General features: G+C 55.9%; 2 protein-coding genes and 1 non-coding gene across 3 annotated transcripts; 1 reads left to right on the top strand and 2 right to left on the bottom strand.

Moving 5' to 3' along the window:
* Positions 1-4,394: 4,394 nt before the first annotated feature.
* LOC111761378 (U6 spliceosomal RNA) lies at positions 4,395-4,500 on the bottom strand. Its single transcript, XR_002794762.1, has one exon. It is a non-coding gene; the product is annotated as a U6 spliceosomal RNA (small nuclear RNA).
* Positions 4,501-7,787: 3,287 nt separating this feature from the next.
* SYCN (syncollin) lies at positions 7,788-8,456 on the top strand. Its single transcript, XM_071208993.1, has one exon. The coding sequence runs from the start codon at positions 7,788-7,790 to the stop codon at positions 8,454-8,456; it is 669 nt and encodes a 222-aa protein (XP_071065094.1).
* A 348-nt stretch (positions 8,457-8,804) lies between these two features.
* NCCRP1 (NCCRP1, F-box associated domain containing) lies at positions 8,805-14,938 on the bottom strand. The gene is made up of 7 exons (XM_058279120.1): positions 14,768-14,938; positions 12,607-12,928; positions 12,017-12,079; positions 11,880-11,931; positions 11,254-11,349; positions 10,537-10,675; positions 8,805-10,403 (listed from the first exon to the last, which is right to left on the bottom strand). Exons 1-7 carry the CDS (start codon positions 14,936-14,938, stop codon positions 10,263-10,265), a joined length of 984 nt encoding a protein of 327 aa, XP_058135103.1. The 3' UTR covers positions 8,805-10,262.
* Between the last annotated feature and the right edge of the window lie 6,334 nt (positions 14,939-21,272).

Here is a 21,272-nt window from a genome sequence, read left to right as displayed (position 1 = left end):
CAGACAGAGAGCAGACAGAGAGCTTAAACAATGAGGGGTGTTGTGTGAAACAAATAAAATCAACCTTAAAAACAAAAAACCAAATGTGCAATGGAAACAGATGACTATTATTATGAATGAAACAAAGTCAAATTAAGGGAAAATAAAACAAATTAAAAAACACACCCCAAAAAATCACCTAGATGATGAGGAGACCCTGAGGGCCCCGGGAACCTTTAGGACAAGGCACTTCCCCCCAGGGTGGGGGTGTCTGAGAAAATGGTCCAGAAGTCAGATGATGACCGACCTTTTGTCTGCATCGAAGAGTCAAGACCATTCCCAGCATTTGCCTTTCAGGCGCTGTTTTGTTTTGTTTTTTCATATTTTTTAAAATTGAAGTATATCATTCATACATGAACATGCATGCACAAGTGTATAGTAAAGATTGTGAACTTACAAAATAAACATACATAACGTCACACAGGGGTCTCATACATCAGCCTGCCACCAACACTTTGCATCGTTGTGAAACATTTGTTACAAACTATGCAAAAGCATTGTCAAAATACTACTACCAACTATAGTTGTATAGTCCTTATCTTACATTTAGTGTATTTTCCCCCAACCCACCCTATTTTAAAAATACAGGGAAGCGGACTTAGCCCAGTGGATAGGGCGTCCATCTTCCACATGGGAGGTCCGCAGTTCAAACCCCGGGCCTCCTTGACCCGTGTGGAGCTGGCCCATGTGCAGTGCTGATGTGCACAAGGAGTGCCCTGCCACGCAGGGGTGTCCCCCGCGTAGGGGAGCCCCATGCGCAAGGAGTGTGCCCTGTAAGGAGAGCCGCCCAGCGCGAAAGAAAGTGCAGCCTGCCGAGGAATGGTGCCGCCCACACGGAGAGCTGACACAGCAAGATGACGCAACAAAAAGAAACACAGATTCCGGGTGCTGCTGATGAGGATAGAAGCAGTCACAGAAAAACACACAGCAAATGAACACAGAGAGCAGACAACTGGGGGGGGGGGGAATAAATAAAAAATAAATCTTTAAAAAACCCATATTTTTTTGTTACAGATGTTGTGCACTTGCAAAACAATCATACAGATGTGTAGATTTCCCATACAACTCCACGCCCTGGTGGAACATTTGTTACAGATTATGAGATAATATCATCAGACATTACCACCAATCATTGTCCATAGCATACACTTGGCACACTTTTTCCATACACCTCCATTATCATCACAGTACAGCTTGGCATTGATGCAAGAATGTTATAGTACTGCTGTTAGCCACAGTCTAGAGGTCACACCAATGGTGGTTTTCCCACGCTTCTCCACATTCTCAGGCACTGTTTTATGAGGCTACATCTGGGAACCCCAGGAGATATTCCTTTTTCTCTTGCTAATGGAATTTTTTTAAAAAAATCAGTTTTATTGATACATATTAATAACAATGGAATTTTTTAATCAGGAAAACTGCACAAAATACACTTTTTTCCCCCTTCCCTTTCCTCTCCCTGTCCTGCTGTTTTTGCTGTCTGTGTCCATTTGCTGTGTGATCTTCTGTATCTATTTCTCTTTTTGTCTTCTCTTCTTATCTTTCTCCTCTAGGATTCACCAGAATTTGATCCTGGGGACCTCTGATGTGGAGAGAGGCTCCCTGCCAATTGTGCCACCTCACTTTCTGATCTCTGCTGCGCTTCACCTTGACTCTCCCCTTCGCCTCTCGTTCATTGTGTAATCTTCTGGCTGCGTGACTCACTTGCGTGGGCACTGGCTCACCGCACGGGCACTCAGCTTGCCGCACGGGCACTGGCTCGCCACGCGGGCACTCACGTGGGCACTCGGCTCACCACGCAGGCACTCAGCTCGCCACACGGGCACCTATGTGGGCACTCGGCTCACCACATGGGCACTGGCTTGCTTTCTCTTCTTCTTTTTCACCAGGAGGCCCCAGGGATTGAACCCGGGTCCTCCCATGTGGTAGGCGGCGGAGGCCCTATCACTTGAACCGTATCTGCTTCCCCAAAATACACTTTTTATAGGAGCTACGAAACTTGAGCTCTCAATACAGAAAATTCTAGATGAAAGAATCAGTCACATGAAGCTTCAGAAGCCCAAATGGTTCTCAAGCTTGAATGGACATCAGAACCAGCAGAAGGGCTTGCCAAAACCCAGACTGTGGGGCCCCCAACCCGGAGACTCTGACTCTGTAGATCTGGGGTGGGGCCTGAGAGTTTGCATTTCTGACCAGTTTTCACCAGATGCTGATGCTCCGGGCGCAGGGACCACATTCTGAGAAGCATCGCTTCCAAACCACATGGCCCTGGCTGCTTCCAATTCTATGGAAATAACCCCGTTCAGTGACATCATTACAGCCTAAGTACTGATGTGAGTATCTTCATGTATTTATGCAACATTTAATTATGTGCCACCCATAATGTTTATTTTCAGGTACCCAGTAATGACAAATAATTTCTTTTTTCTTTCCGTGGCAATTTCACGGGGAGCCAGCAATCTCCTTTTTTAAGATCTGGTGAAAAATGTGGACTCGAAGTTGGGAGAAGAGGATTTCTTTCATAAGAGTCAAAACATATCAGAGGATATATGCTCTTTGAAAAACACCCTGTTTTCCTTCCCATTACATTCCCAGAGTCCTTTGCACAGCCCCTGTTCTAACTCTCTGCACATTGTGTTCGAATTATTGATTTACCATCTGACACTCTCAAGGACTCAGGGGTTCCTCAAGGGCAGGACATTTTTCCATTAAAACAAAAATTGTGTAATAAGGAGATGTTTATTTTTCTATGAGTTGAGAGCGTGGCATCAAATGCGTGTTTGTGTGGGATTTTGTGCACGTGAGATGGCACGGGCTGTAGGTGGTCGGGGACTGGGGGCTCGCCGTGAAGGTGGGGGTGGGGTTCTGTAGGGGGTGGGGGCTGCGAGCATGCTGAGGGTGGCCGTGTACCAGCCTGTGCCGCGCTAGATACGCTGTCCCCGGGGATCTGCCGCCAGCCCTGGAGGCCATCGCGGCTGGCCCCGGTTCCCGGTCTCCGTGGGTCCGTCTGACGCTGGCTGTGTGCACTGCGGCCCCGCGGGCCCTGCCCCTCCCCATCAGGGTCTCCATGCCCACGTCGCCCTCGTGCCTGAGGCTCCTGGTCCTCTGCGGGGGGGGGGGGGGGGGCTCTAGGGGACTGTGCCCGGCTTTGCTCCAGGTCCGAGGCTGCCACCATGTGCCCGGCGCCCCTGGCAGAGCTTCCCAGCGGGACTGCTGGGAAGTGAGCAGCCGGAGATTAGATTTCGTGGGGGCACAGGAGGAAGGGTGGTCCAGGTCTGATCTGGGGTCAGGGCCAGGCCAGGGGGCAGGACTCAGAATCCTGGTAAAAATAGCCAGGGTGGGGCTGTGGCATGGGCAAGTAACGCGTAATGGGTGCAGAGTTTCTGTCTGGGGTGATGGGAAAATCGTGGTAACAGATGGCGGTGATGGCAGCTCAACACCGGGACTGTGATGAACACCACTGAATCATGGACTTGAAAGTGGTCAACCTGGGAAATGTTGTGTTGTAGATGTTACCACAAGATGCTTTTTTAAAAAAAGATTTATTTATTTATATCATCCCCCATCCCCCGTTGTTTGCACTTGCTGTCTACTCATCGTGTGTTCTCTGTGTCTCCTCGTGTTCTTTTTAGGAGGCACCGGGAACTGAGCCCAGAACCTCCCATGAGGGAGGGAGACACCCAATCACTTGAACCACATCCACTCCCTGCTTGTTGTGTCTCTCAGTGTGTTTCCTTGTTGCATCAGCCTGTTGCACCAGCTCGTCTTCTTTAGGAGGCACCAGAAACCAAACCTGGGACCTCCCCTGTGGTAGGTGGGCCCTAACTGCTTGAGCCACATCTGCTTCCTGACACTTTTGTTTTTTTTAATGTCAAAAATAAAAGAATCATAATCATTCCTGTTCATTGTGCTTTGTGCTTTAGATGCTTAATGTTATGCTATTGTATTAATTTAGAATTATAAATGACCAATACATAAATATTCATAAATAACAATGATGTGGATTATTTATGAATAATATTTTATTATATTAGTTATAAGGCATTTTATCTAGTGACCTCACTTCTATTATCCTATTGAAGGGAAAAGGAAGCAAAAGCTCAGAAAGGTAAATTCACTTGCACAAGTGTTCTCAGCAAGCAGGTGGAAGAGTAAGAATTTGAACCCATCTCTGGGTGCTTCTAGCATTTAAGCCTTTTTTTTTTTTTTACAATAGACAAAATATTTTTTCATATCCCCTTTGTTTTAGACATCTACTTTATGATTATTCAAAGGTAACTATTTTAGTACTTCTCAGACTCCTGAAAATTTCAGATCTAAGAAACTCCTTCGCAAGTCATATTTTCAAAATCATCAAAAATACGGAACACGTCACAAATTAGAGTGTCATCCTTGCGCAGGGGCCATGCTGAACTTCTCTATATCTTTCCAGTTTTGGTACATGTGCCACCGAGCAAGCACAGCATTTAAAGCTCTTAACCCTGACTTCCCTGTCCAAGGTGGAAGACACAGTGTCTGGGGACAGTCGGGACTTAGAGTCAGCTGGGTGGCTGTGGGCAATCACGCATTGTGTTGGTGTGGTTTTGTTGTGTGCTTTCCACTTACAGAGCTCTCACTGTGTTCCGGGCACTGGACGTAATAACGATAGCCCATGCACGGGTGGCACTTACCGAGCCAGACCCCACCCTGAGTGATTCCCCATGGAGTAATTCATTTACCCCTTGCATTAGTCAGCCAAAGAGGTGCTAATGCAAAGTACCAGAGATCTGTTGGCTTTTATAAAGGGTATGTAGGGAAGCAGATGTGGCTCAACTGATAAAGCAGCCGCCTCCCATATAGGAGGTCCAGAGTTCAAACCCAGGGTCTCCTGGCCCCTATGGTGAGCTGGTCCACACACAGTGCTGCCGCGCACAAGGAGTGCCATGCCACCTAGGGTGTCCCCCGTGTAGGAGAACCCTACATGCAAGGAGCGCACCCTGCAAGGAGAGCCGCCCCACGCAAAAAAAGCACAGCCCACCCTGGAGTGGCGCCGCACACGTGGGGAGCTGAGGCAGCAAGATGACGCAACAAAAAGAGACACAGATTCCCGGTGCCGCCGAGAATGCAAGTGGACACAGAAGAACACACAGCGAATGACACAAGAGAGCAGACAGCTGGGGGGAAGGGGTGGGAAGGGGAGAGAAATAAAATAAATCTTAAAAAAAATAAATAGAGGGTATTTATTTGGGGAAGGAGCTTACAGTTACAAGGCTCTAAGGAGGACCAACCCAAGGTTACTTCTTCACCAAACTCTGTGGCCATGTGTTGACGCAAGATGGCGGGCGGTCTCCTTGCGCCTTCCCCCTAAGGCTCGAGGGCGCCGCTTCTTCTGATCTCAGCGGTAGGCAGGCCAAGGGCTCGTCTCCCAGCGCTTCTCAGCTGCTCTGTTCCCTTCACAAGGTCTGCTGGCAACTGTCAGGCGAATGGCTCGTCTCTCCCCCGGGGAACTGCAGGGTCAGAACTGAAGTTCTCTCTCCCTTCTTCTGGGTCTTCTCCTGAGAGTCTGGACTGTCTGTTTAGGCAGCCCAAGGGGGCAGGCGCTCAGCCACACCCTACTGATGTGGTAGGTTCAAAGGCCCTGAACTGGTTTTCATGAGTAAACTTAAAATCTTTGAATTTAAATCCATCAAAGGATATCACACCCAGAGCCACAGACCGATTTACAAACATAATCTATATTTCTTTTGGGAATTTATAAATATTATCAAGCTGCCACACCCTCGTTGTGGGTTGAATTTTGTCCCCCAAGAATATATGCCGGAGAGCCTACCCCTGTGCTTGACCGTGACCTTATCTGGAAATGGGGTCTTTGCAGACGTGATTAGTTAAGGTGTGGCCATACTGGGGGGCAGTGCGGTCCTCAGAAGAGGTTACTCAGGGACACCAGGGTCAAGGCCATGTGACGACACAGGCAGAGATGGGAGTGAAGCCTCCACAGGCCAAGCAACGCCACGGCAGCCGCTGGGAACGGGATGTCACCGGGAGGAGTCTTCCTTAGACGGAGGGAGCACAGCCCTGCCGACACCTGAATTCTGGACTTCTGGCCTCCAGAGCTATGAGAGAATACATTTCTCTCGCTGTAAGCCAGCTGGCTTGTGGTGTTTGTTACAGCGGCAAGTCACACCCTCCTTAGCCCAGTTCTCGGAGGCACAACAATGGCCTCGCCCCCAGGGCTGTTCTCCTGGCCTCCCAAACTCTCCACCATCCTTTCTAATCTTTACAACAAACCTATGATGCAGGAATAACTAGCACCCGCCTTACAGATGAGGAAACTGAGGCCGGGACTGGTACTTGCTCACGGAGCCGGGACTTGAACTTTGGCTGCGTGATGGGTGTGTCCACACCCCTGACCCCTGATTTTGTCTGGTGGGGGGCTGAGAGTTCTAAAGAGCCCCCTGGAGGGTTCCGGCCAGGCTCCCAGCAGCCGAGGCCCTGTACAGCCCTGGGGACCCCAGCCTCCTGTGCTTGTGTCATTTCTGCTCGCCAATTCCTAAGACGTCGTTGTCTATTAGATGAATTTTCTAATACGTCAGTTTTTTCCCCCATACAAAAGTTTTAAAGTTTTATACAGTTCAACAGACTCAGCTTTTATTTTATAGATACAGGATTTCCACCCTTGGTGAAGAGGCTCCAGGTAACTGAGGGGTGGGGACGGGGGTGGCAGCCTCCTCTCCCACCCCCAACCCCCCCAGAGCCTGTCCTTCTAGGTGCTACTTTGTCAGTTTGTAAGCACGCTGTCTGCTATACGTATTAACTCTACGCGGCCTTCAGTGTCACAAAAAAATTTCCCCTAAGCTTTTTGTATATTGACTTGCAAAGGTTTTTAAGTATTAGGCAAATATGTCCATCTTGTATTTCACTGATTCTGGCTTTGTTTTTGTTGTTTCTTTTTAATGAAAATAGGTTTTATTATTACATCAAGTAATAAATACGTACAAAGATGCAAACAGCGTTAGTCATTTTTGCCCAGACATTTTGATCAATTTACAGGAAACACAAGACTGAAATCTATACACAGTCTCAGCATGAAAATTTTCGGGGGTCCTTGTTAGGGGTGCTAGATTGCTCTTCTGCATTTATAACTTGTGCACTTTTTATTTGACTTCAAAGCAAAAAAGTTATAATCAGCAGCATGTACCCTGGATGCCAAACTGGGTGCGACTACTCGGTAAAGCCTGCTTGTCGGTACTTAGTAAAAACCGAATGTTAGAGTTGTATTAGCTTATGAAAAGGAACAAAGAACAACCAAAGGTGACATAAATTTATTCTAAAGAGAAGATTAAAGTGAGATACTTCAGCTCTCCTCCTGAGGGGCCCCCTGCACCTCCTCCCACCCCTGCTCAGCCCTGGATGCCCCAGCTTGCCTCTTCCCTCCCCCGGTCTCCCCTTATTTGCAAAGGAGGCTGTTTGCTCTTCAATTTCGGAAAGCTCTTCCCGTGCTGCAGCCAGTAACCTCAGACAGCCCTTGCCCTGGCCGGGGCTCGTCCTCAGGTCTTGTGGGCCGACTTTCTTTACCACTTTAAAACGTAAGCGGGCCAGTTTCCTAGCGCCCGTCCATCTGCATTTCCGCTGTCCTGCCTGGGTCAGGAAGGGCTCCCGGGTCCTGGGGGAGAAGGTGCCCCCCCCTCCCGGGTCCTTATCGCGCAGCTTCGCCCTTCCCACGGTCGGGAGCATATAGGCGCGCGGGGGGGCGGCCGCGCAGCGTCGCCATGTCCCCGCTGTGCGCGCTGCTGCTGGCCCTGGCGCTGGCGGCCGTCCCCGGCGCCCGGGGCGCCTGCCCGGTGCCCGCCGACCTCAAGAACGCCGACGGCACGCGCACGTGCGCCAGGCTCTTCGACAAGAGCGACCCCTACTACGACAACTGCTGCGCGGGCGCCGAGCTGTCGGTGGAGCCGGGCGCCGACCTGCCCTTCCTGCCCTCCGACTGGGCCAACACCGCCTCGTCGCTCGTGGTGGCCCAGCGCTGCGAGCTCACCGTGTGGTCCCGCCGCGGCAAGGCCGGCAAGACGCGCAAGTTCTCGGCGGGCGCCTACCCGCGCCTGGAGGAGTACCGCCGCGGCATCTTCGGCGACTGGGCCAACTCCATCGCCGCGCTCTACTGCAGGTGCCCCCGCGCCCCCGCGCCCCGCGCGCCCCCGCAGCCCCGCGCCCCCGCGCCCCCGCGCCCCGCGCGCCTCCGCAGCCCCCGCGCCCCGGCCCCCCCCCCCCCCCCGCTGCCCTCGGGCCTCTCAGACTCAGCTCTGGGGTTCCCAGGTGCAGAAGCTGCCCCGCGCCCCCGCAGGGGCTCTTCCCAGAGGGGGCAGGCCGACTCTGGCATCATCAACCCCCCTTCCCCTTGGACCCCACCGGCCCATGCCCCACGGAGCCTCAGCTCGTAGAACCAACTCTGGACTCCCAGGCTCAGAAGCCCACCCAGACCTCATACGTAGAGACGCCCTATGTAACCCTCAGCTCGCCACCCCACCTAGACCCTCTAAGTGGGCCTCAGCCCCTGAAACCAGCCCAGAACCCCTGCTCCAGCTTCTGGAACCTTCCTACCCAAGGCCCCCTGAACCCACCCTGCACCAGCGTAGCCAAGCGCACAGGGTTTGGGACCCCGGATCCAGCCTCAACACCCCCAAACCAGCCCCACCTGCCCCTCTCCTGCAACAGCCCCAAGAGCCCCCAGCTCTGAACTCTTCCAGGCTGGGACCCCACGCTCCTGAACTTGGAGCCTCAGACCCGGTTTTCCCAGCTCTCCACGCAGCCTCTGGTGATAATTTTTTATTCTGTTGCAGGTGCTACTGACACCTTGGAGGTCCCTCATTCCCAAACCCCACACGGCGTGGAGCCCCTCACCTGGCCTTGTCTACAGAGAGCCCCAGGAGAGAGCTTTCTGTCCCCCTCATCCTTCCTTCCCCACAATACAGCCCTTCTGAAGTTGTCCTGTCTGCCATCTGCTTGTGTCTGGGAACAAATCCACAAAAAACGGGGGGAGACAGGAGGATGGTCAGAAGACATGCCCACAGATGGGGACACGCAAAGGCAGCCGTGCACCCAGAGAAGGACACGTGCGTGGCGTATGTTCAGCCAGCGCGCAGGGTGCCACGGGCTGACGGTTAACTCCTGAGCTGCTTCCCCAGCTGCTTGGCCGCGCAGAGGCCTCCGGACCTCAGGGCTCAGCACACCAGAGGCTGGCCCTGCCGGGCGCTCGGGGGCCTCCTGGAGCCTGCCCAGCCTGAGCCCAGGGTCTCTGAGGGGTCTGGCCAGAGTCCAGGCATTACGGGAAACCATGTACATTTAATCCCACCCCCAGCACAGGATTGGCACTGTAATTGGAATTTGTGTATTTCTGTTCAGGTGGCAATCTTTCCTCCCACGATCCCCACCCCCGTGGGTGAGAGTCCTTGATGGATACCTGGGTTTAGGGTCCCAGGGGCCGATGAAGAGAAATGGGGGGGGAGGGGAAGGTGAGGGGACTGTTGCGGGGGGGATGACAACTTGGGATTGGGGGGAGAAAGGGAACGTAGGGAGACTGAGAGTTAAGAAATACAGGAGAAGAGGTAGGTGGAGATGCCAAGAGGTCACCAAGTGACTATGAGGAGGTCAGAGGTCAAGGGCGGGGGGAAGGATCGGGGACTGTGAGAGGTGCTAGAAGATCGAGGATCAGGGCAAGTGCTGATGGGACGTGAACTGATGAAGCTCTAAGGAGGCTTGACCCGCTGACAAGCCCTGAAGTGGGAAGGCGTGACTCGCGCCCCCGTGGAGCTTGGAGGAGGCGGGGGACGTGCCACAGGGTCAGCCAGGCTAGAACGCGTGCAAAGCGGTCAGACGAGAAGCCGAGGGTCCAGGCAGAACTAAGGCGCCCAGGAGGTGGTAAGCGACCCCGGGAGGCCGGCGGGTCGCAAAAGGCATTAAAGGACAGAGTCGCTGCTGAGGGCCAGGCAGCTGCTAGGGGGTAGGGGCTTCTAAGGATCAGGGAGGGGCCGAGGGGTCAGAGAGGTGATAAGAGAATAGGAAGAAGCTTCAGGATCGGGGGGCCTATGGGTCAAGGTGAGTCAGAGAGGTGCTAAGGGACAGGGAGGAGCTGGGACTCAGGGGGAAAACGAGGGTCAGGGCGATGCTGAGCGTCGGGAGTTGCTGAGGGCGGGGAGGGCTGGGGGGTGATAAACGTGGCAAGCATCAGCGCAGGCGCGGCCCGTGCGTCACTCCCGCAGCTGCACAGACACCGAGGAGTCGGTCACCCTAGTCCGCCGCAGCCCGCCCGGCTCCATCCGGTTCTTGGTCTTGTGCAGGAAGTGGACGAAGCGCACGCCGGGGCCGTAGCGGCGGAACACGTGGGACACCTGTGGCCCCAGCGGGTTAGGAGGACGTCCTTATGAGGTCCCCGCGCACCCTGCTTTCCGCCCCCCTCCCTCTGGGAGGCCTTGGGCCGTGAGCGCTTGTCGGGGGGGTGGGGGCCGGGCCCGGGAGCCTCACCTGCACCCAGCGGCCAGGGGCGCCTCTCCCAGAGGGCTGCGGGGCAGCGTGGTGCTGCGCGATGACCGTGCGGCGGTCGGCCGCCAGCAGCCAGACGTGCAGCTCGTAGACGCAGGCGTCCAGCCGGCTGTCCTCGAACCTGGGGGTGGGGATCTGGCCTCCAGCCCCTGCCACGGCCCCAGGAGCCCAGCCCCCAACCCTGGCCCCGGCGGCCATTCCATACGCCCTCACTGGCCGGGCAGTGTTGGTGACACAGTGGAGACCAAGACAGCCCATGCCTGCCCTCATAGAGCCCACAGCGCAAGGGGGGGGGCAGGTGTATCAGCAGACGGTGGTAGCCAGGGGTGGCCAGGGGCCAGGTGGGAGGCACAGGAAGGGGGGTCGGGGCTGGGCGAGGGGGGCGATCACAGGGCCCTGGAGTGTGGCGCCTAAGCCAGCTGCCGGCGGCCCATGAGCCACGTGTAACTGACCCCTAAAGGATAAGGAGAAACTAGTCTCAATAGCAGCGGGACAGGCGTCCGAGGGAGAAGGAACAGCCTTGGCAAAGTCTCAAAGACATGACCTTTCCAGAACTAACAGCCTCGAGAGAAGGGGCCAGAGAGGTGGGCGGGACCACGAGGGGCTTGGTGAATTGCTCAAAGGGGAGGACGGGTCAAGATTCGTGTTTTGGGGAGCTGCTGTGTGTGGCGGGGTTCGGTGGCGAGCAGAGGCACGTACCAGTCCATGACGGTGACATCTGGCTGCTCGTCGTCAAGGAGCTCCTCCCACAGGCCCTGGGCCAGAAGGTCCACGCACTGCTGCTTCACCGTCCAGCTGCGAAGAGGGGACAGAGACACCCGGTCATGGTGACACCAATGCCACCCGCAGAGGGGGTGCTGGGTGCTCGTGCCCACTTGACGTCTCGGTCCCCAAGCCCTCCGAGGACGATGCATTCTGAACCCGAGTTGCGGATGAGGAGGCCAGGTGTGGAGGTGGGGAATGGCCTGCCCCAGGCAAGCGGCAAAGCAGCAGCAGAGTGGGATTCGAACCCGGCGTGAGCAACCCTGAGCCACCGAATCACCCCATCTGTCCGCAGCGCAGACGCCAGGCTCCGAGGGAGGGTGGCTTGTGGTCTGGGATGGCTCTTTCCCTCCAGGAGAAAGGAGGTGAGAAGAATAACAGTCATGCTGACTGCCACCTATCGGGCACCTCCGCAGTGCCGGCTGGCCCTCACCTGTGGCCAACTCTGTTTACAGACCAGGAGTCTGAGGCCCAGAGAGCCTAGGTCAATTCCTCCAGGCCACACAGCAGAGAAGGCTGCAGCTGGGATTCCAACCCAGGCCACACGGGTCCTGGCCACTCACCTGAGGTCCCTCTGGAGCTTCTCGGTCCTGATGTGCCACCCGCTGAAATTCCCTGGCAGGTGGAGGGAGCAAAGGGTTAGATCCTCCCAGAGCCCTGGGACTCCTCTCTTCCCAGCCCTGCAGCCCCAGGCACTTACCCAGAGTCTCCAGGGGCTGCTGGGTGGGGCCAGTAGGGGGTGCTGGCTCGTAAATGTTGATGCCTGAAGTGCAGGGGTGAGAGCCCATTAGACCTGGTGGGGGCGGCCTCCTCCCCGCAGCCCCCCACCCCCTCCCCGCGGGGTTCCACTCCTGGGGCAGGAATCTGTGCCTGCCCAGGCCAGCCCGGCAGGGACAGAGTGAGTCAGGGCCCATGGGGGGAGCCCCGAGAATGTTCCTGGGGGAGAGGGAGGATTGGGGGTGGGAGAGCCAAGACAGAGACAGGCATGGAGAGAGACAGAGACGGAGAGACAGACAGTGAAAGACAGAAAAAGAAGGAGGTTGGGATGAGACAGAGCCTGGGGAAGAGAGACAGAAAAAGATAAAGAGATGGAGAAACTGAGAAGGAGATGCAACCAGAGACAAAGAAAGGCACAAAGAAAGAAAGAGGGATGGAGAGAAACAGACAGAGAAACACTAAAACTTGGAGACGGAAAGAAGAGACCGACGGTCTGGGTCAGAGACACTGGGGCCAGGAGCGGCGCCGCCCAGGTCCCGCGGCCCCTCACGCGCGGGCGGCCCGGCCCCGCACCTTCGGGGTTGGGCGAGCGCAGCAGGTTGCGGTAGAGCGGGCGGCGCAGCAGCAGCAGCCGCCAGGTGAGGCGCGGGGGCAGCTCCAGGCTCCCGCCCGGCGGCCCCCACTCCTCCAGCAGCAGCTGCCGCGCGTAGGCCTCGGGGAGCTCGGGGGGCTCGGGGGGCTCGGGGGTCGGCGGCGGCGGCGGCGAGGGCGGCGGCTCCAGGGGCCGCGCGGGCCTGCCGCCTTCCATCCCGGCGCCCGGCGCCTGTGGCTGCGGCACCTCCTCCATCCGCCGGGTCCGGGCGACTGTCGCGGGCTCCGCGGGGCTGCGGGTGAACTGGGGGCGGGAGGGCGAGGCGCCCTGGGTCGGCGTCTGATCGAGGGGCGGGCTGGGGGGAGGATCGCGGGCCTGGGGCTCCTCCCTCAGGTCCAGACGCCCTTCCCCCCGCCCTCCACAGGTCCCCGGGCTTCCTGGCCCAGGAATTTCCCCAGGGCCACTGAGGACCGGGCGCCGGGCCTGGGGTGTGTGACAAATGCGCTAATGCCGGGGCTCGGTGCTTGCTAATGAGCCAGCCCGGGAATTGAGGTTAAGTAATGAAGACACACCCCCGCCCCCCCCTTGCCGGCTCAGCGCAGGGGGAGGAAGGTCCCGCTTCTGCCACCAACTCGGCTGCCCTCACTGGGACACCCCTGGGGACCCCCGGCATTTCTTGTCCTGGAAACCACAGCGGGGACTGCGGAGCAGAGAGAAGAAACCCAGAGCAGAGACGGGGCGTCACAGAGATGGGGCCGGGGCGAGACCCAGAGAGCAGCCAGGAAGGGAGCAGCACCCCACCTGGGTTTTTTTTGGGCGCCAGGAGGAGGGGCTGGCACGGCGGTCATGGAGAGTTCGGGGTGAGGGTTGGGGCAGCGGTGGGGGCAGGAGGAGGTGAGGTGGCGGAGGAACCTGTCGGGCCAGATGCCCACGGCCACGTCCCTCCCATGGCCACATCCCACACCTGGCCCAGGTACGCCAAGCGCGAGCCCCGCACGGTCACCCAGAGCAGTCTCGGCGGGAAGGCTCTCTGCCCGGCTCTGCTCTAAGCACTGAGAGGGTCGTTCATTTCACCCTACCCACGGCGAGGGGGCGCGGGAGAGGACCGTGCGACGGCCCCATGTGCTCTGCTACCGTGGCCGGCGCTACTGCAGCCCCATTTTACAGATGAGGAAACAGAGGCCGCCCTCACAGGCCTCGTGCCACAGGTCCCAGGCAGCCCCACCTGCCGCCCCAGGTGCTTCCTGCCCCAGATTCCAAAGCATGCAAGACACAGAGAGACACAAGCTCCCGACGGCTCCTCGGAAGTGGGACTCACACCTCAGCCACGAGGCTCGCGTACCCGAGCGCTGACTGCGCGCCAGGCGTTGCTCTGAGGTCTGGGGGCAGAGTAATCGATTCAGCCTCCACCGCCCCCCTGGGAAGGAGGGACAGTTAGGATACCCATTTTGCAGGTGAAGCACAGACAGGTCTAGGAACTCACCCAGGTCAGATACACAGGGGCGCAGCCTGAGATCGCCCCGGGAGGAACACTGGCTCTTAGAGAAGCGGGTGGGAGAGTGGGGCTGTGTTTATTGTCAGTCGTTGACTCATTTAACTTCCCAAGAACCCTGCCGGTGGGAATCGGTAATAATAGTACCTCCCCTGACACACGAGAGGTGAAGTGGCCTCCGTGGAAAGGTGCGAATGAGCCAGGGCTCTGGCAGGCGGGGGTCCCCAGGGGAGGTGACAAGCCGACTAATGCCAGAGCAGCCTCGCCGCACCTGGAAGTCCCCAGGAGATTCCCAGACGAGCGCTCCCAGAGCCCATGGCACAATGACCGGGGACACTCCCCTGGCCCCTGGAGGCACACAAACCCACGCCCCTGACCCTGTCACCGGAGGAGGAGGGTCAGGGGTGAGTCAGGGCTGTTCCGGGGTCAGAATCCAGGGCAGGCAGTGACCCGGAGCCAGGGGAGGGCAGAAATGGGATATGTTCCGCCGTAAAGCGGCGCGACGTGCCGAGACCTGCCACAGCGTGGCTGGGTCTCGAAGACTTCACGGAGTGAAATAAGCCAGACACAGAAGGACAAACATTGTGGGATCCCACTTCTATGAAATAACTACTGTCTGCAAATTCAGAGACAGAAAGCCGGGGACAGGCCTCCAGGGGCGGGGTTGGCGAGCGGGGGGCGGGCAGCCGCTGCCTGAAGCCGCAGTTTCTGTTGGGAGGGATGAAAAAGTCTTGGGAACGGGGGATGGGAGTGGCAGCCAACACGGTGGAGGTGATCACACCGCTGGAGCGGACACTGAACGATGGTTTGAAGTAGGACATTTTGAGTTGCATATTTTGTTACTACAGTTTTGTGGGTTTTTTTTTTGGTAATTCTGAGGGATTCAGGAACAGCCCCCGGGCCCCGGGAAGCCCCGGGGATCCCCGCATTAGCTCTCGAGCCCGCCCTCGCTCCACGTGAGAAGCAGATGAAGGTGCCAGTGTGGGAACATCATCGGCCTCCCAAAGTCCAATTTCCAGACAGGCCGCCGGCTGAGGGGCTGACACAGCGGCCCTCCCCCAACCATTTCACCCGTGTCATGAAATGTCAAAAAGCCTGAGCAACTGTGCGCACACTTTGAAAAACAATTGGCTGATTTCTTCTAAAACCAAACCTACGCCCACCCTACAACCCAGCAATCCCACCACTAAGTATCCAGCCAAGAGAAACGGAAGGCCAGCGTGCATCCAAATGAAAACCTGGGCTCCGTGTTTACAGGGCTTTCTTTTTCCATACTAGCTCTGAACAGGAAACAACCCAAATGCCCCTAGAGAGGCGAGTGGACTACTACTCAGGAAAAGGAACTAGCGAAACACGCACCGACATGGAGAGCCTGAGCGCCATCCCGCAGGGGCACCAAGGAAAAAGAGGACATCTGTATGATTCCATTCATATAGAATTCTGGAAAAGACAAAACTCATCTGGAGGCAAAGCAAGCAGATCCTCAGCTGACTGCAAAGAGGCAAGGGAGTGGACTTCCTGGGGTGATGAAAAGTTCTCTCCTAATTGTGGCAGCAGTTACAGGGTCAAAGCGCATCCGACTGAACACTTACAGTGGGTATATTTTATTGTAGGTAACTTAAACCTCAATAAGAAAGACTAAACAAAACCAAATGCAGCACTCTGTCTATTCTAATAAAGAAATCTCTCCTGGCCTACTGGGAAGTGAAAAAAGCATGATGGAGAACAGTGGGCCTCACATGCTACTATTTGTGTGAAGGAAAAAATATGTAAGTATTTGCCAGACTCCCCTGGAAGGGGAGCCCACAAAGTGGTAAAGCCTCTGGACAGTGTCCTGGTGGTGGCTGGGACAGACGAGGATGGAAAATGACCTGTCATTCTGTGCCCTTTTGGATGTGTATTCAATCTTCTACAAAACTACAATTGCTTTAGAAAAGCCAGCAAGGAGTCCGTGCCTTCCGTGGCCTTTTCTGTCTCTCATCCTTTCCATCAGGGACATGATGGTGAAAGGACAGACATGACCCCTGTCCTTGTGGGGCTTGCGGTCTGGGGCCCGGGGAGGCTGGACTTCAAGAAGTCAGGTAACGAGCGACTCACAAGCAGCACGATGTGGTTTGAAGGGGAAGAGACTGTGGTGACAGAAGAGTCTGTCTTCTGTGGGAAGAGCGTTCCCACGGTGGGAAGCCGTTTGAGTTGGGGTGGTGGGGGCGGGCTAACTCCTCCCCCTAGTGCTGCCTCAAGGTGGCCTGAGATGGCCCTTGCTCTCCCCCTCACTCATGGGGCCCCTCTTTGGGCTGGTCCTTGAGTCCTCCAACTTCCTGCCCACCTCAGGGCCTTTGCACGTGCTACCCCTGCTGCCCGAAAGGCTCTCCTCTCACATGCCGCTTCCTGCCAGTCACAGCCCCTTCTGCACCTTGCTTCTTTCCTGGTGGTTGCTCCCTCTCGGTAGGTAGGCAGCAGCCTGGGGCCCAGCTCCCTGCTCTGGCGGCCACACACCCTGTTCTTTCCTTTCTTGCAGGGAGGAGCCTGATTTGTCAATACATCTAACTACTGGACCAGTTCATGCTCTGTCTCACCCCGTGGGAATGTCAGCCTCCCAAGGGCAGGGCCTCGGGTGGGTTTGTTGACTGTAGTGTCCCCAGCACAGGGCTGACTTGGACTCACTGCTCGGCCTCCTAGGCAGGGAGGGTGAGAAGGCTGGGCCCTGGGGCAGGAGGCCGGGCTGTGCCCTGCTGAGTGAGCCCAGAGCCCTGCCCAGGCGGCGGCGCCCACTGCTCCTGCTGCCGAGCCAGCATCAGCCCCAGGAGGGCCCTGCCCTGGGTCCCGAGAGGGAAGGCGTGAGGGTCCTGGAGGCCCCAGCCAGATCCCGAGGGCTGTGGGAGGTGGAGGGACGGCTGGGTGCTGCCTGGGTGCTCTGGGGTGGGGGTGGGGTGGGAGCACCCCTGCAGGGGTGACAAGGAGGCTGGGATGAGGTGGGGTAGGAGGGCGGTGAGGAGAGGGGGGAGAGGAAGAGAGAGAGGCAGGTAGAAGAAGCCAGCGTGAAAGAGAGGGCACAGAGACCTCAGCTGAGAGAGAGATGAAGAGAGGCTGAGGCAGAGACAGAGAGAGTCTAAGGGACTAGAGTGGGGTTGGCAGAGCCAGGGAAGGAGGGACCAGAGGGTCAGAGAGACCCAGATGGCATCACCTGGGGCAGAGGGTAGGTGGGAGCCCAGAGGCAGGTGTGGGAGGGTGGGAGCAGGGAGGTGGATGGCGGGATAGTAGCAGCTACCTTCGCTCGTGTTCCAAATACAGGATATGCACGACATTTCCCCTGCAGCAAGCTGCTGCCAGCCCCTGAATGTCTATCGGCAGGGGCTGCTGGATCAACCACAGCAGGTCACCGGCTCAGTGGACCACTAGCACCTGTGGACAGGAATAAGGCTGCTTTTCATTATCAAGGGGGAACAGCCATCAAGGTACACTGCTAGGGGACACAGATGTGGCTCAAGCAATTGGGTGCCTGCCTCCCACATGGGAGGTCCTGGGTCTGGATCCTACTGCCTCCTTAAGAAGATGAGCTGATGCAACAAGCAGATACAATGAGTAGACAAATGAACATAGATACAACAAGCAGGGAGCAGATGTGGCTCAAGTAGGTGGGCACCTGCCTCCCACATGGGAGGTCCTGGGTTTGGTTCCTGGTACCTCCTAAAGAAGATGAGCAGACAATAAGTGGACCCAACAAGCAGACATAGCAAGCAGACAATGAGCAGAAAGATGAAGGAGCCACCTGGGGGGGCGGGGTTTGGAGGCAAAAGGCACAGTTAGGAAAGAGCAGAGGGTGGCAGGGTGTGCACCTGAAACTAATATTTGTGTAGGGTAAAACATATATATGTATATGCATGGAGCTGTTTCCTGGTATGTGTGTAAACTCTTTCCACAAACACTTACCAGGCGCTGCCCGGGGAGGGCGGGCGCTGAGAGGCTGGGGATGGGGGAGGGAAGGAGATTGACTTTTCAATTTCTTCCCTTTGGGATCTTTAAAATTTTGTACCATGGGCTTGTGTAGTTACCTGTTCAAATAACAAATAAGACTCAGCGGTAGAAAGAGAGAGCCAGAGAAAAACAAGAGATAACTAAAGGGGCAAGGAAGAGAGGGAGGCGCGGAGGAAGAGAGGAGGGAGTTAGACTTTGTTTTAACCCAAACTTCCGCGGGCGCCTTTGTCTTCTGGGACGAGGCCCCCCAGAGGCCAGGATCTCCTCTCCACTGTCAGACGCCTCCCTCACCCCGGGCCCGTCCTCGGGGCCTGGCCCCCGAGAGGGAGACGTTTCTCCCCTGGGACCCCGGGTGGCGTAGCCACGGGAGTTCGGGCTGGGTTTTCGGGCGGCAGGGGGCGCAGTGACCCCGTCCCGGGCTCGGAGGCCTCAGGCCGGGCTTCGGGTCCCTGCGCTGCCCCTTTCCCGCTGCGGAGCCTGGGGCTGGGGACTTGGTGTTTCTGTTCCTCTGTGAAGCAGGCACCCACGGGACTTCCCCAGAAGCCTGCTAGGGGGCTGAGTTTGCTTCCTGGGGCTGCTGTGACACAGGGCCACAGACCCGGGGGCTCAAGAGCAGACACGTTTCTTCTCTCACGGTTCTGGAGGTCAGAGGTCCAAAGCGGAGGTGTGGCAGGGCTCCCGCCCGAGGCGCCGGGGAGCAGCTCTCCCGGCCTCCTCCGGCTTCCGGGGTTGCAGGGGTTCCTTGGCCTGTGGTCCCCTCTCTCCCATCTCTGCCCCTGTGGCCCTGCGCCTCCCCCTCTGTGTGTGTTGTGTCTCAAGTCTCTTGGCCTTTCTTGGTGAGTACACTTTTCTACACTGGCCATTGGATTTAGGGCCCACCCTGGATAATCCAGGATGCTCTTGTCTTGAGATCCTGAACTTAATTACATCTGTAAAGACTCCTTTTTTCCAATAAGGTCACAATCACAGGCTCTGGGTGGACCTGTCTCTTTTCTGGAGGGTGGAGAGAGTGCACACCCTGCAAGGGGCTAAATGAGTTAAAACACCTAGCGGCTTAGGAAAGTCCCTGGAACACAGTACACTTTTGACCACTGTTCTCTTGTTCGGCTCGCATGGTGTCTTTCAGTTGTTTGAATTAGTTGTCTTCCTTTAAGATTCAAGCGCCTTCGCACGAAAGGGGAGGTTTCTCCTGAAAAATCAGAATATAGGGAACATGGGGGGCCGAGGCCAAAGCTGCCTACGAGGTGACCCTCCTTTAATGCGGCAGCCTGCAGCACTTCCCTGCCCTGCCCTGCCCGCCTTGCTCCTCGATGGCGCCTGCCTGGCCCTGGGGCCAGCTGAGCTGGAGGCCCTGGGGCAGGCCACCAGCTGGGTGAGGGCGGAGGCCTGGGATTGCCCTGCTCTTTTTTGCAGCCCCACTGCCTGGCCCCAGACCACTGAGGAGAAGCCGGTGCAGGACCACGACTTCATGCCCGGCCCTCCTCCGCCCTGGGCAAGCCCGCCCCGTCCCCGCCTCTGGGAACAGCAGGTGTGAGATGATTCCCTGGGCCCTGCCCAGTAAGCGGCAGGACGTTTCCGGGACCAGGCATGGGCCCGAGGTCTAGCTGCCCACCTGTGAGGGACAAACTGTGGGTGGTCCCCATACCCACTCTCCTGCTCCCAATCCTGGCGGCACGTTACAGTCACCTGGGACATTTTGATTTTAAATACTTCTGACCGGGCTCCATCCCACGCCAAAGGCAGGTGCCCTCGCCTTCCAGAACAAAGCCTCGGTGTGGCCGTCAAGCCCTTAATTTCTCCCCAGCTACTTTTCTTGTTCATTTTTTCCCTTTCATCCCCCTCCCTTTCCCTTCCTCCATATTAGTAGTCTTCTAATGTGTAAATAGCACTTTGGTTTTGCAAAAGGAGGACTATTGTTTTATGCCCATAATTTATAATGTACACACCCAGCACTGTATTGTAGAGCTTCTTGATTTTTCCTTTTTTTGTTTTAGATTCTCCCCCTCCCCCAAATGTGGCTCTGGGTGCACCCAGTCTGTAGCAGTTTGATATGGTTATGAATTCCAAAAATAGATATTGGATTATGTTTGTAATCTGATCTATACCAGGGCATGACTGAGTTATGATTAGGGCAGAGTCTCCACCCCTTGGTGGGTGGGGACTCACTGATAAAAGGCATGGCAAAGGACAGAGTTGAGGTTTTTTGATGTTGGGAGTTTGATGCTGAAGCCTTAAGCTGGAGCCATGGGAAGTGTGCTCACAGAGGAAACAGAAGAAAGCCTCAGGAAAAGAGAAACCCTGAGTCCAGGAAAAAGAAGCCTGAGGAAGGGACCCAGGAAGCCTGAACCCGGGCAGACATTGGCAGCTGTCTTGCTCCAACACAGTGAAATAGGATTTGGTGAGGGAAGTAACTTACGCTGATGGCCTGGTATCTGTAAGCTCCTACCCCACATAAATACACTTTATGAAAAGCAACCGATTTCTGGTATTTTGCATCAGCACCCCTTTGGCTAATACAGTCCTGGCTCCCAACGGCGGTCCAGGAATCCCTGGCGTGTGTCTGTCCCTCTCCTTTACCACCCCCTCCTCTGGGGTGGACACCCAGGCTGCCTCCAGCTCCCACCCCAAATGCTGCAGTGAATATCCTCATGCCTGCTGCCAAGCAGTCCTGAGCCGCTTTGAGAAGTCACCCTGGAGCGGAATTGCTGGGAAATACAGATGCGCAATACTTGGTTTGGTAGATTCAGACTTATTTTGGCCAGGCTCATAGTATAAAATGATGTCATATTGGAATTAGCAATTTTTCTGATTACTACTGAGTTTGAGCACCTGTTCAACTTGCCAGTTCATATCCCAGTTGAACTTGCCAGTTCATATCCCATTTTCTTAGTAATACTGCTCTTTTTCTTGTTGATTAGGGCAATACCTTACGATAGAGATTGCAAATACTTTCTCCCACTCTGACACCTGTCTATTAAATTTGCCTATGATGTCCAACTGTGAATAAGAACTCTTAAATTTGATATAAGCAAAACAGCTTATTTATTCCCCCTCCCCCCCCCGGGGTCTTAAATCTTTATCTTGAAGTTATCAAGTGTTTTCCTCTACCGACTTTGTAGTTTATCTTTCAGTTTAGAGCTTTAATCCATCTAGAGAATTACCGTCCAATAGACCTGTGAT

This window comes from Dasypus novemcinctus, chromosome 18 (assembly GCF_030445035.2).
Source record: "Dasypus novemcinctus isolate mDasNov1 chromosome 18, mDasNov1.1.hap2, whole genome shotgun sequence".
Classification (NCBI taxonomy): Eukaryota; Metazoa; Chordata; class Mammalia; order Cingulata; family Dasypodidae; genus Dasypus; species Dasypus novemcinctus.
This window is presented reverse-complemented; position numbering and strand designations above follow the sequence as displayed.